General features: G+C 44.5%; 1 protein-coding gene across 1 annotated transcript in view; it reads right to left on the bottom strand.

Annotated features, from left to right (window-relative positions):
• The window catches only part of wscd2 (WSC domain containing 2), a 208760-nt gene that overhangs the window by 87950 nt on the left and 106397 nt on the right, over positions 1-14413 (bottom strand). The window contains exon 4 of the mRNA XM_068006335.1: positions 429-550. Coding sequence (XP_067862436.1) covers positions 429-550 — 122 coding nt within the window. The remainder of the gene's footprint in view (positions 1-428; positions 551-14413) is intronic.

The following is a 14413-nucleotide window of genomic DNA, read 5'->3' as shown; positions in this document are numbered from 1 at the left end:
AAGCCATTCTGTGAAGAATCATATACGTAGAACAGTGTTGCAACATTTCTAAGAGTGGCTCCCATGTGAGACATTGATTGGGTTTGTGGAGAGAGAAATAGAGAAAGAGAGAGGGAAAGAAAGGAAGAAAGAAAGTAGATCTTGACTTTGTGCGATAGTGTAAAACGAGTGACAGCGAGTCGGCAGGTCCTTTTACATCTCTCCATTTGAAATCAATGGAAATAAAAATCGGGAGAGATGTAAAACGGGCTGCCGATCCATTATCACCCCTTTTACACTATCGCACAAAGTCGAAATTACCCCCAATGAGTTCAACGTTAGTGAGTAACACTGGTTGTAGATCGGGGTGGGTTACCAATCCATACCCCTTTACACTGGCGTTTGTTCACTGGAAATCTAAGTCAGACTGTTTGCATTGTCCACGTTACCTTTTCGGTGCAGAAATCCACACACTTATCCACCGACATGTTCAACAAGTGGTTGCTCGCCGGCAGGGCCAGGGAGATATTATCAGGCCTTTTAAAGCATCCTCGGAACACAGCACTCCCATCTGTAATCAGAAATCAAAGGGGGGAAAGATTGTTAATAACATGCAGAGCTGTCTGCCACACTGCGCCACACTCCCAGTATTGAATACACATTATCCCCTTTGCGTCACGTGGATTGATAAATGGCCCCTACAGCAGAAACAGCGTAACTCATCTGCAAAATTAAAGAATGCTGCCAAGAGGGATGTCACGCACGGATGATGTACCATATGCAAGCGAAGTCAAAGAGTTGGGGCTTATCAGTGGGCCCTGTCCATGTTGCTCCTTCCCACCTCAGCCTCTTAGATTCAGCTAAGTGATCGCGATTAATGCTGAAATGCGGCAGCATTAAAAAAAAATTGACGTTTTAATTAAAGCCAAGAGGGTGCACACACGGAAAATTATTGAGATCAGCTCTTTTTTTAAAGATATGGATTTGTGCTCTTCTGTAATTTATATTTTATTGGAAACGATTTTTGACAGAATGGGCAGCGCGCAGAGAATCCTCTTCTTAGCATGATCGATTCTTGGCTGGTTACAAGTTTATGAAATACAAACGAGTGAGGAAAAACGCCAAGTAGATTGATAGAGTGTCAGTATCTTCTGCGTTCCGAAACGGCATCACACCCAGCCGCCTCGCAGAAGAAAACAGATTGTTTTTAATCAAACGTATTCAGCAAATCAGCATAATCGGTCAGCTCAAACTTTACAAGAGTTTCCTGACTCTCAATAAAGGGGTTAAATCACTCACATATAATATATAATATAAATCTCTCTCTTCACATCGTTATTTAACAAAATGGCTGGCACTTTCACTGAATGCGATTTCATGAAAAAAGAAATGCACAACAAATTGTAATACACCTGTGCTAATGATCCTTTAACACTTCTCAAGTAATTAATGAGCCACTTAACCCAGATAAATGACAAGAGGTGCCATAACCCAGCGATAGATATTGCTGCTAAGCGGCACGTTCAAAAAGCCTGTTATTCTCCTGATGCCCTGCATGTTGTTGTGTACTCACGATATGGATAAGTGGTAGGACCGCACTCCAAGCCCCAGCCCCCACCCACCCCCCCCACCAAACCGCCCCCCCGCCAACATGATCCAAAAGCAACATGATTTACGGCAGGCAACAAAAAACGGAAAAAAGTTTGGGAGCGCGCGAGTGGTCCGTCAGCCTCTGTAAAGAAGTGAGTCTTTCGAGCCTAGACTATCTTCGTCGGAGCTTTGGTCACAGCTCCGAGATGGTCGCAAGAAGCCCAAGGGCAGTCCTGTCCTTGCCCGATATTCACGTGGGCACAAGGGGTGAGTTTCCGTGGGGTCGGGTTCTCCAGATCGCCCGGCGTATCTTTGATGGGCGGAGACCTCGGAGAAAGGGCGTATTAGCGTTTACGCCATTTCTCCCAGGGGTTTCCACCGCAGATCTTCCTCCAAAAGTAACGAATCTTACAACACCAGGTTATAGTCCAACAAATTTATTTTAAAATCACAAGCTTTCGGAGATTATCTCCTTCGTCAGCTTGTGATTTTAAAATAAATTTGTTGGACTATAACCTGGTGTTGTAAGATTCCTTACATTTGTCCACCCCAGTCCATCACCGGCATCTCCACATCCAAAAGTAACGGCAGACGATTGAGAGAACCCCCTGTGGATTTGTGTACACCCCTGTATTTCCCAGGCAGACTCTGCACCCCAGTCACATCACTCACGGTAACGAACCACATTCCTTGGCAAAAAATATTTGTGCCTGAATTTTCTGAAAACTTGCGCCAGAGTAATGGCGTATCAATGGCCTACGTCATTACTACAGCGCAGAGATTCCAGGGAATGATGGCGCGAGTGACTTATGCCGTTACGCGTGCCATGCCATTATTTCCTGGGACTTTTGCGCTGCCACGCAGAGACCCTTGCTGACAAATTAAAACCGCTAATTATCGTAACTCTACCGCCCCCTCATTAAAGTCAACGGCGAGATCAAGTTTGCTGAGTTAACACCGCTGTGATTGCCAGTCACTTAGGCCATTGCAGAATGGCACTGCAGGGCTCAGAGTCAGTATTCAGTCACTCAGCTGGTTGCTCGAGGATTGGACTTGTTCCAGGGACTTCAGTGAAATCTTACACTTCAATTAAGTAAAAAGAGACTTGTGATTTAAATAACACCTTTTCACAACCTCAGCATGTCCCAAATCACTTTACAGCCAATGAAGTACAGTCACTGCTGCAATGTAGGAAACGTGGTGGCCAATTTGCACACAACAAGCTCCCGCAAACAGCAAGGTGATAATAACCAGATAATCTGTTTTTTTAGTGATGTTGGTTGAGGGATAAATATTGGCCAGGACACCGGGGAGGAGAACTCCCTGCTCTTCTTCGAAATAGTGCCATTGGATCTTATAGAGAGCAGACAGGGGTCTCGGTTTAACATATCGTCCAAAAGACGGCACCTCCAACTGTGCTGCACTGGAGTATCAGCTTATATCAGCTCAAGTCTCTGGAGTGGGACTTAAACCCACAACTTTTGGACTCAGAGGCAAGAGTGCTACCCACTAAGCCACGGCTAACACAACTAATAAAATACGTGTTTTGATAGCCGGGCATTTTTCGATTTTCTCCCCCTGACTGATATTATTTTTATATTAATATTTATTGAGCTCAAACCAGGCCAGGTTGAGAGAGAGCCTTGCTAGTTGTAAGGGTCCGAACGTTTGCTGGACTCTCAGCACAATGTTATCCCTCAGCCAGCACTGCTGACTAGTTAATAAGCAAACCCATTCAGAGAGAATGACAGGTGTGACCAATAGAAAAATGTCTCTTTAATCCTATAGGGGATGCTCCTTTGAGTTGGGGCGGGGGCACATTTGTCTTGGAGGTGGCGGAGGGGGGTGCAGAGTGGAGGGGGTTTCACTCTGAATCTAAATTTGCAATACCTGACCTGGCAGTGCTCGATGCTGACACTGGGAGGGCGGGGGGGGGGGGGGGGTGAGAAACCTTTGACTTTGTGCGATAGTCTAAAATGGTTGATAGCGAATCAGCAGCCCATTTTACATCTCTCCCCACTTTTATTTCCATTTGAAGTCAACAGGAATAGAAATGGGGGGAGATGTTAAACAGGCTGCCGATTTGCGATCACCTGTTTTAGACTATCGCACAAAGTTAAAATCTACCCCTTAGGGGCTTAAAATGGAAAGAGTTCCATTTCCGGCACTGAGATCGAACACTAAACGCGCGCAAAAAATAGCCACTTTGAAACACGGTTTCCAGCATAGACGAAATGATAGAAGATGAAGTGGAGGAGCATGTCTCCTGTCTGATGCGAGGAACTTAAATCTTACCACCATCACCATCAAAGAAACATTTTTAATCTCTCAAGTCTTCACCATCTGTTTCCGAATGTTATTGAAATGTTTTCTGTATTCCTGTGAGCCATTCTATAATAATATTCTGTAAATTAATTGAAGGAGCTGATCGTGTCATTCTGGTGACAGAGTGAATAAATGCTAATGTGCACCTCAGAGGAGAAGCAAATTACTGAAAATTATGCATTAAATAACAATCATTACAATCTACTTTAACTAAGGTATTCAAAATTAAATTACATTTCAGTTAGTCAGTGTCAGGCAAACAAATTAACATGTGCGATATTTTACTCAAGGATTCATTGCAGCCAGCATTGGTTGATTGAATTCTTGGGAAAACTCGAGGTGGCTCAGGTGGTCAGAATACTTTGGTTGCATTTGCTTTCATTTTACTCTGTAACTTGCTATGAGCTGTGGCTCGGTGGGATGCACTCTTGTCTCTGAGTCAGAGGTTGTGGGTTCATAGTCCCACTCCAGAGACTTGAGTACAAAATCTAGGCTGACACTCCCATTGCAGTGCTGAGGGAGCGCTGCACTGTCGGAGGTGCTTTCGGGTGAGATGTTAAACTGAGGCCCTGCCTGCCCTCTCAGGTGGATGTGAAAGATCCCATGGTGCTATTTTGAAGAAGAGCAGGGGCGTTCTCCTTGGGGTCCTGGCCAATATTTATCCCTCAACCAACATCACTAAAACAAATGATCTGGACATTTATCACATTGCTGTTTGTGGGACCATGCTGTGCGCAAATTGGCTGCTACATTTCTTACATTACAACAGTGACCACACTTCATGACGTGCTTTGGGACATCCTGAGGTCATGAAAGGCGCTATATAAGTACAAGTTTTTCTTTTACTTTGGTTGCCCATCGTCCCCATTTCCTGGTGCCTTCCTTCAGTTAGTGGGTGGGAGGGGGAGCTGTGATTTAGGCTCTACCCATCTTCAGTCAGTATCAGTTCCTTCAGTCTTCCCTCCCCTCTACAATCTACAGGCCTTTCAAAGCACAGTATGGCAGCTCTCACTCACTGCTTCTTGATTTACTTCCAGCTTCTTGCCCGTTTTTTAACATTGGTCGTATCCCACACATGGGGCCTAGGTTTCTGAATTTACAAAATAGGTGAATATTTCAGTAGAGCGAAATTCATCCAATCGGTTTTGTATTTTCTCTTCCTTCACCACTCCGGATAACCTCAGCCCAGAACTAATTCCTCTGAAAGGAACTTTTATGAGTTAGCACTCCTGGCTGGAAGTCTCGCTCAATGGGAGGGTAATCAGTGGGAAGACTGGAAAATTAGACACAGAGATCAGCATGCCTGATTCACAGCCCTTTCAATTTTCCAATGATTAATCCTAATGTCTCATCTACCCACCCCCCCCCACATTAAGCGAGGGTCTAGGCAGGGAGTGCTAAAAATTTACCCCTCTAAGTTTCTGGCTATCAAAAATACAATAGGAATATACAATAGCTTGGCAATCTAGCCTAGACATTCAGAATGATCCATATCAAGGAGGACTGCCACAGGACTGCATGATTATCTTTGTAAGGATGCCTCAACCTAGTGAAAAGTCAATAGTAAGATTTCAGTATATGGTCTAGGCTGACACCACTGGGAAGTACCTAGGGAGTGCTGCATGATCAGAGGTGCCATCCTTTTAATAAAACATAAACCAGGGCTTAATCTGGAGCACATTAAAGATTCCCATGGCAGTGTTCAACGAAGACCCAAAAGGTCTCCCAGTGCAGTGGCCGACCTTTCTCCCTCAATCAACCCCACTAAAAATGGAATAACTGGTCATTTAGCTATTTGTCGTTTGCGGTATCTTGTTGTGGACAAAATGGCTGCCCCGTTTGCTTACATAACAACAGTAATTGCACTTAAAAGCAATGCACTGGTATGTGAAGCACTCGGAGATGATTCTGAGAGAGCTGATAAGGTGCTATATAAATGAGAGTCTTTTTTCTTTCAATACCCACATACAAGTTAACTACCAAAGAAACAGGCAGAATGACTAATATTAATTACAGTTGAATGGTCTCAATGCTACAGCTGGAAGCTTAGAGTGGGCATGTAGTTCTATCAACTTTGATAGTCTCCAGGAATGGTAGGACAATTAAGGTACTCCTACTTAAGGAAAATGGCAAATTAATTAGTCTGGAGTCAATTACACCACGTGAAAGAGGCAATTAAACCAACTTTAATTAGTCTTCTGTTGGAATCATCAAAGATGAGCAGTGCACAGCGCAATATATGCATTGTTAATTTATCAACAATTCTAATTACAGCAAAGTCACCAATATGACCTATAAACGACTCCAGAGAAATTACTATTGAAACCGCTTCCTAACTGTAGGATAGGTCTGGTGGGAAGCCGAGATATAGCAAGAGATTGCTGATATTTTGTAAGTTGTTCCCATATTGGAATGGAACTTCACTGAACAAAGATAATTGGTGTCAAAGAGGAATTTAATACACAAAAACCCTTTCAATATCCTGTTCCTTGTACGAACTCCCTTTAGTAATCTTTTTCCATGCAACAGAAACAAATTATTAGCTTTTGTTATTTTGTAGTCAGTTGGTAAAAGCAGTCATTAGAAGCTTTTGGAGAGATTATTAGCAGCCTTTTGTCACTGGATGACGATGTCACAAGTGTTATGGGGTGATCACTTGATAATGCCTCAGTGTTTATTGGCAGTTGAGCTCCAGGTAACCTCGATGTGTTTTAAGGGGAAGGTAAGAGGAGAGGTGTGATTTTCTGTTCAAAGTTACTCCTCTTCCGAAATGCCTACGTGTGGGAGAATATATGCGTAAGTGTAAGTTTTTGCCTTTTTATATAAAAAAAATCCAATTTGGCAGACAGTGGACAGCTTTCCCTCCACAGCAACACTCTGAGATCTCTGCGCTCCTCCAATTCTGGCCTATTGCGCATCCCTGATTTTAATCATTCCACCATTGGCAGCTGTGCCTTCAGCTGCCTAGGTCCTAAGCTCTGGAATTCCCACCATAAGCCTCTCCGCCTCTCTCTCCTCCTTTAAGACTCCTTAAAACCTACCTCTTTGACCAAGCTTTTGGTCACCTGTCCTAATATCTCTTTATGTGTCTCGGTGTTAAATTTTGTTTGATAACGCTCCTGTGAAGCACCTTGGGATATTTTACTAATTAAAGGCGCTATATAAATGCAAGCTATTGTTACTGATGGTATTGTCACTGATGGGAAGGAATATCACTGGTGGCAGTACCTCCAGCCACCTCAATCCTACTCTCTCAAACTCTCTTCCTAAACCCATCTGTCTCTCTTCTCTCGCCACCTTCAAAAACTGCTGGAGAAATAGATGACTCCATTCATTTCAATGGAAGCTGGGCTCGTACCTCGATAAGAAGGCTCCGTACATGGTTACAAACAAACACTGGCAGCTGGGTAATTCTGCATACTCAACCAGTCGAGCTGTTCTGGATTGGCTCCCAGGCAGCTCAAAAGCTTCAGTCCCCTTGAAATGAAAGGAGACACTCTGGCTTAACTGTGCAGTTTAAATGACACAAAAATGAATTAGGGACAGGGAGGACTGTTCGGCATATTAAATCTGAATTGTTCAGTGAGAGGAATTTTCCTTAACATCTTGCACTGTTGCAGTAGCCCCTGAGATTGCATCAGTGGTTTCGTTTCAGACCTTTGCATACTGTGCACACAAACTCTGCAAACCAGCAGGCATTATCTTTTTTTTGTTGCTTCCTCGAAGAAAGTTAAGAATAAACAAGCAGAAAGGACAATCCAAGTAATCAATAAACTGGCAGGGTTTCGATCTAAAAGCTCACAGGCAAAGGTTACAAACAGCTGGATCCCTCAGTTATGTGCATGAGCTCTGGTAAATCAAAAAGTTAGCAGAAGAAATCATTCCAAATGGCTTCGAACACAGGAGGGTGGATTTTTCTCTTACTGAGCTTGGGTGTAAAGGATCATCTGGATGCAGCGTGTAGAGGGAAATCGAACGGGAGGGAATCACAAGTCTATAGTGAAGCACGCCTGACCTTAGATCCATTCATTTAAATGGTCAGTAAATTGGCCGGGCTCTGCTACGCAGGCGCGATCCTCTCCACCTGATTTCCGTCTACATGCTGCACCAAGGCAAAACGATAAGAGAAACATCTGCCACATGTTTACAAGGCACCAAATCAGTTTCAGGATTTGGAGCTTTACACTCTCAAACTAAAATGGAACACTGATAAAGAGAGACTTGAGAAAGCTCGAGCTGTTTTCGCTCGAGCTGAGAAAGTTACGGTCTTCACGATTATGAAGAGTTATGATAGGGTAAACAGATAGATTATTATGGTCAGCAAAATGGTAAGGAGAGGGCACAAATTTGAGATATTCATAAGAACAATTAAAGGGGAGGTTAGGGAAAATCTTTTACACAGAGGGAGGTCAGAGTCTGGAATTCTCTGCCACAAACTGTTGTTGAAGCCGAGTCCATACATTCTTTCAAAAGGGAATTGGTTGCTTGAAAAAAAGAGGAATATTAAAGGGGATGGGGGGAAAGCAAGAAAGTGGGATTAGATTTGATGGGCTGAATGGCCAGTTTCTAGGATTGTCCATGTTGATCACCTTTTTGGAGATGGTGTGTACACTGAATCTGATAGCTAATTTAGTCAGGCAATTACACGCAATGACCAATGTGACTGAACAACTTCTCTCGATACATAGCATCAAACCAATCTGATGAAGTATGAGGATGTAAACCCACATGTTTTAATTACTTTCACAGGCAGGTTCTGAAAATCTTTTGGTTTCATTCATCAAGCGCTCGGCCTAATAATGGATAAAAAATGGATAATACATCAACTTTTTATTCACCACTGGCTGCACAGAATTGGAGAATTGGAGAGATATCATTAGTTGTTAATGGCCTTTTACTTAAGTACAAGGATAGTGGAATGTGTAATTAGGGACTGCACATCTGAATCCTCATTGTCAGTATCTTCATGTTTTAAAACTTTAGTCAGAAATTCAAGTGACCGTAAATCCATACAATCTGTAATATATTAGTCATGTGTGTGGCATACACTTCCTGTCCATTAAGATTAACTTCCCATGTCATGATTTTTAATCATATCTTTATGTCGTCATTTTATAAGAGCAAAATCGTATGTCAACATTTACATATTAAAACTGTGGGGCCAATTTCCCTTCTTACTAGGCAGACAGAGTGTACCAGAAATAAGGTAGTCCTGTACTAACTAGGGGTTGCCAACTCTGGTTGGATGTATTACTGGTGATTTCATCACATGACCTCCAACTGCCTCGCCCAGTCAAATACATAGAAACATAGAAAATAGAAGCAGGAGTAGGCCATTCAGCCCTTCGAGCCTGCTCCGCCATTCAATATGATCATGGCTGATCCTCTATCTCAATACCATATTCCCACTCACTCCCCATGCCCCTTGATGCCTTTTGTGTCTAGAATAAAATAGCCTTTTTTATCCTTCTCTAATATTTTTATAACTAATAAATAAAAATGAAAAATACACCCACACCATTTTTTCTAAGGCGATTTTTCTCCTGAGATTTTTGCTCACAGCAGTGATTAATCTTTATTTCCTGGAGACTCCAGGACAATCCAGGAGGATGGGCATACCTAGCAATAACCCCAACAGGTCTGAATTTCCAGGGCCTGAAAACACAAGACTGCAAATGGGTCAGGTAAATAAGGAGGAGGCCTGCAAACAAGCAAGAAGATCTGTCGCGATGTCTCCTTGGAGCAGGCCCACTCCATTGGGTACATACGAGGGCAGTGAAACAGTGAGCAAGGCTCTCAGGCCTACAGCAGCTGAAATGACCACTGCCTATGGGACCTTCCGGCCGCTGCCCAAACACAAGCCCTACTGCCAACTTCTTTTGGTGCTCTGTATTTTTCAGCTCCCACCAAGTGAACCTAAAACTGATTCGGTCCCTCTCCCACCTAATTTCCATATCATGACAATGCCTGCATCTATTGTACACGTAAGTGCACTAACCCCATCTCCACCCACAACCAGGGAAAGAAAGACCCGCATTTATATAAGGCCTTTCATATCCTAAGGACGTCCCAAAGCGCTTCACAGACAACAAATTACATTTGAAGTGCAGAGCAAGATCCCACAAAGCCGGACTGAGATGGACGTCCAGGAAATCAAGGGGTGTGTTAAAAGGGGCGGAAACCTGGCATCACGTGTTTTTTGCTTCTCCTTCGCACCTGGGAACTGAGTGTTCTCCATCCGCAGAGGTGAGGAATAGTGGGTCCCTTATGCTGCCAAGCTGTCGTTGCAAGCCTCCGGCCACTAGGTGGTGGGTTGTGTGGGATCGTAGCCGCAGACCTCCCGCCCCTAGGTGGCACTACGGCACAAGTCACCCAGGTGCTCCTGCTATTTGCTATCACCTGATTTTCCGTTGTTTTTGCTCATTAACGGGTACTTAAAAGGGCTTTCCATGCAATTAACACAGCACGTGGGACCCCCCCCCAACACCTTGCCTGTTTCTGGGCCACCTTGCTGCAAATAAAAATAACTAATGTCTCCACGAGCCGCCTTCTTGAACCGCTGCAGTCCGTGTGGTGAAGGTTCTCCCACTGCGCTGTTCGGGAGGGAGTTCCAGGATTTTGACCCAGCGACGATGAAGGAAGGGTGCGTAGGGTGACGCTACAGGGTGCGACGATGTGTCGGGTGGCGCTTGAGAGGTCAGCGAGGAGGGCATTGGAGAAGTTTCATCCAGAAGTAACAAAAGCATGGATGAGGACATGTGCTTTGAAGCTCAGCTCAGAGTCAAAATAGAGCGTTGAGGTTGTGAACTGTCTGGTTTAACTTGAGTGAGCACCTGAGGAAGGGAATGGAATTGGGGCAAAGGTAGATGGTTTTTGGAACACACTCCGTCTGGATCCTGAAGTACATCATTAAGGGACTTCTATTGAATATTATGTCTGAACTCATTCCATTGTTAGATTCGTGCCTGCAGGTAACCCGAACATTCGGCAGTCTCCATTTCTCCTGTCAATGTCTTGTACATCAAGAATAAACAACTGGCAGTAAAACTGCAAGACTGTGGACTATCGGCCTATATTTAGCCAAATGAAACAAACTATAACAAGTAATAATATCACGCTAATAACTCTGAGGGGGAAATTGAACTAAATGATAATTCATTAATGAAGGTAGAAGTAATTAAAAAATAATTACCGAGGAGCATAAGATTATCATTAGGAAAGCCACTGTAATTATTGTCATTAAATTATGGATGCATTTTTTGATAACTGTCTCATGTCTCCAGGCAAAGTTTGTTACCATATTTTGCAGATTTTTAAAAATACAAAATACAAATTATATATGTAACACTGTTACCGCTAACATGAATATAATTGGGTTTTTACACAAGGCTGTATACTATAACAAGATTATTTATTTCTTTACAGAAGATGATTTAGAGAGAATTGTGAATTAATTAACATTCTGGTGGTTTTGAATACTTTTCTGTTTCTAATTTTTCAAGGTTTCAATAAGACCCTCAAACTCACACCCATCAGAGATAGTATAAGTCACATTATAAGAAATCCACTGAAAATAACATAGACCTGCATACTGTATGAGACACACTGGAGATAGTATAGGTTCCCACACAGTAAGAGATTCATTGGAGACAGTATAGGTCCTCATACTGTAAGAGATCCATTGGAGACAGTATAGGTCCTCATACTGTAAGAGATCCATTGGAGACAGTATAGGTCCTCATACTACAAGAGATGCAGAGAGATTACGCCAGGAACACACCTGCACTCACTCAGTGTACCAATGGCTACTACTATGCCGGATCCCAATGCAGCCAGAGGAGTGGGAATTGCTGGCTCAGGGAGTCACCACCCCGCTTCTGCCCTTTGGTCACCATTTGTCCCGTGAGGGGTGGATGGAAGTTCCACCTCTTATAAGGCAACTTCTGGAAACAGAGGAGATCCAGCGCGGGGTGGAAGGGGGGATCTGCCGGAGCTACGGTAGGAGGCAGATTGAGCCCCCAAGGGATTTCAGGGCCAATGGATGGAAATTTGCGGACCAGGAGCTCGCAACTTTGCAATACATACTTTTGGACTTTTTACCTCCATGGCTCAGTTGAGAGGGATGTGCCATCTTGTCGGGATACCCTCTGCTCTCAACCGAAAGAAACAATGCGCTATCAAGCTGGACAATAGCCGCGTTACAAAGGAACCCTGAAGTAGAACCTTAAGCTTTGTAACATTCCCACCTGCTCCTGGGGAATTACTGCAACAGCCGTAAATCACTGGCTTCACAGCATATGGCCCACTTGAAGAATAGCAAGCAAAGGCAGCAGAAGATGAGAAATTTCTCAGACGTTGGCAGCAGGCGCCAAAAATGCAAAGGTGGTCTTCCCTTCTCCAGCACAGCCACTGGTCACGTTGAAAATTCACGCTTCCTACGCCCCCCGCAAGAGTGCAAGTGGATGGTTACACAAGTGAAACACAATTTACTTCAAGGCCAAGGAAACACCCGGGCTTAAAGTCACTGCAATCTGAGGTCCGACAAAATGCTAATGAGCGGCTTATGCAACGGAACTGATTTTAATCACCTGCCTCTTTATGCAGGGAGCTGAGAAATGCAGATTCTTCCTCTCCCACGGAGCTACACAGGACTTAGATTAGCTATGGTAAGCTGTGCACCTGGAGACGTGACAGCACAAGTGAATTGTCCTTGTGATAAGGCGGTGGGTGGAACAGCAGGTAATTGGTGTATAATTAATTCCTGAAGTAATTGTCATGTTTCGCCACATTTGAGCCTGTTAATCTCATCACTGGACTTGTTGACTATGGCTAGCCCACACAGTGCTGAGGATTTGAGGTTTATTTTAGAGAAAATATCCATTACACATCATGCGTACAGAAGGTATCCGTTATTCAATAAGCAGATAAGCGACTGCCTGGGGTGGTACCGAGCGAGATGGACCATGAAGGTTCCAGGTTCGATTCCTGGCCAGCGCTGAGTTAGCTGCTTTCAGCCAGGGCAGCACGACAACTGTATGCAGCGCCCATCGTCCAGGAACAGGTGAAAAAATCAGCCAGGGTTCATTATCCAGAAGCCCTGCTGACCTCTGTGTGTGTGTGTGTACAGCCAGTGGATGAGGACAGGACAGGACAGGACAGGACCTGGTTCGACTGTGAGACCGCCCATGGACAAATCGCTTGGCCGCACTCACAGCCAAGAGGCATACGTTGAGAATGGCCTCTCGTACTGACAACCTCACCTCACATGTGTGGATCAGTGGCCCCTGCATCTTCAGGAGAGGTTTGAAGAAGAAAATAAACTGGACGGAACACTTGCCAGTGCAAATTTTTTTCACAAAAATAAGAAAAAGAATTTATATTTACACAGCACCTTTCACGCCCATCAGAACGTCCCAAAACCAATTAAATACTTCTGAAGTGTAGTCACTGTTGTAGTGTAGGGCAACGCGGCAGCCAATTTGTGCACAGCAAGATCCCACAAACAGAAATGAGATGCTGTTGTTGTTTTCAGATCTTCTCACTCTTCCCTTGGAGAATAGCGTGAAGTAGTGGAAGGAGTCGCAGGCTGATTAACAGTCTGACAGGCCGTGACGTATGAGGAGAGATTGGGTCGACTAGGTCTATATTCACTAGAGTTTAGAAGAATGAGAGGTGATCTCATCGAAACATATAAAATCCTAACAGGACTAGACAGACTAGATGTAGGGAGGATGTTCCCGATGGCTGGGGAGTCCAGAACCAGGGGTCACAGTCTCAGGATACGGGGCATGCCATTTAGAACCGAGATGAGGAGAAATTTCTTCACTCAGAGGGTGGTGAACCTGTGGAATTCTCTACCACAGAAGGCAGTGGAGGCCAAGTCATTAGATGTATTCAAGAAGGAGATAGACATATTTCTTAATGCTAAAGGGATCGAGAGATATGGGGAAAAAGCAGGAACAGGGTACTGAGTTAGACGATCAGCCATGATCATTTTGAATGGCGGAGCAGGCCCGAAGGGCCGAACGGCCTACTCTTGCTCCTATGCTCCTTCCATGGCTGTGACCATCTTTATAGCAGCCGATCGGGTGCTTAGTCCTATACAGCAGGAGGGTTTTAAGGGTTCCCGTGGCATTGCTCATGGTGAGTCAGAAGGATATGTTAAAGTGCGATGCCTAATGTGGGATGGCTAAAGTGCGACCCCTGCAGGCAGTGCGCTCTATATGCAAGGCCAGGATCTCCTTCTGGCCCCACAAGGAACCTTTGGGCCTCTCTTGCCCCAGAAATCCCCTCTCGGAGTACTTACCTTGAGTCCCGGGGGGGAAGGCCACCCACTACCCGATTTTAATGGCTGGGCAGCCGCTTCCCGTGGTCGTCTTGTTCGTTTTGTCAGGAAGTGAGGCCTGCTGCCACTCTTGGAAGGGCACGCCGCTCGCCTTGCTGCGATCCCGCCCGGGAGTTAAAATCGAGCCCGTGGTCACAACTCTGAGACCCTGGCAAGAGGGTCTCCACCCAAAGG

This window comes from Heptranchias perlo, chromosome 25 (assembly GCF_035084215.1).
Source record: "Heptranchias perlo isolate sHepPer1 chromosome 25, sHepPer1.hap1, whole genome shotgun sequence".
Classification (NCBI taxonomy): domain Eukaryota; kingdom Metazoa; phylum Chordata; class Chondrichthyes; order Hexanchiformes; family Hexanchidae; genus Heptranchias; species Heptranchias perlo.
The sequence above is the reverse complement of the archived record's forward strand: the minus strand, read 5'-3'. Positions and strand labels throughout refer to the sequence as shown.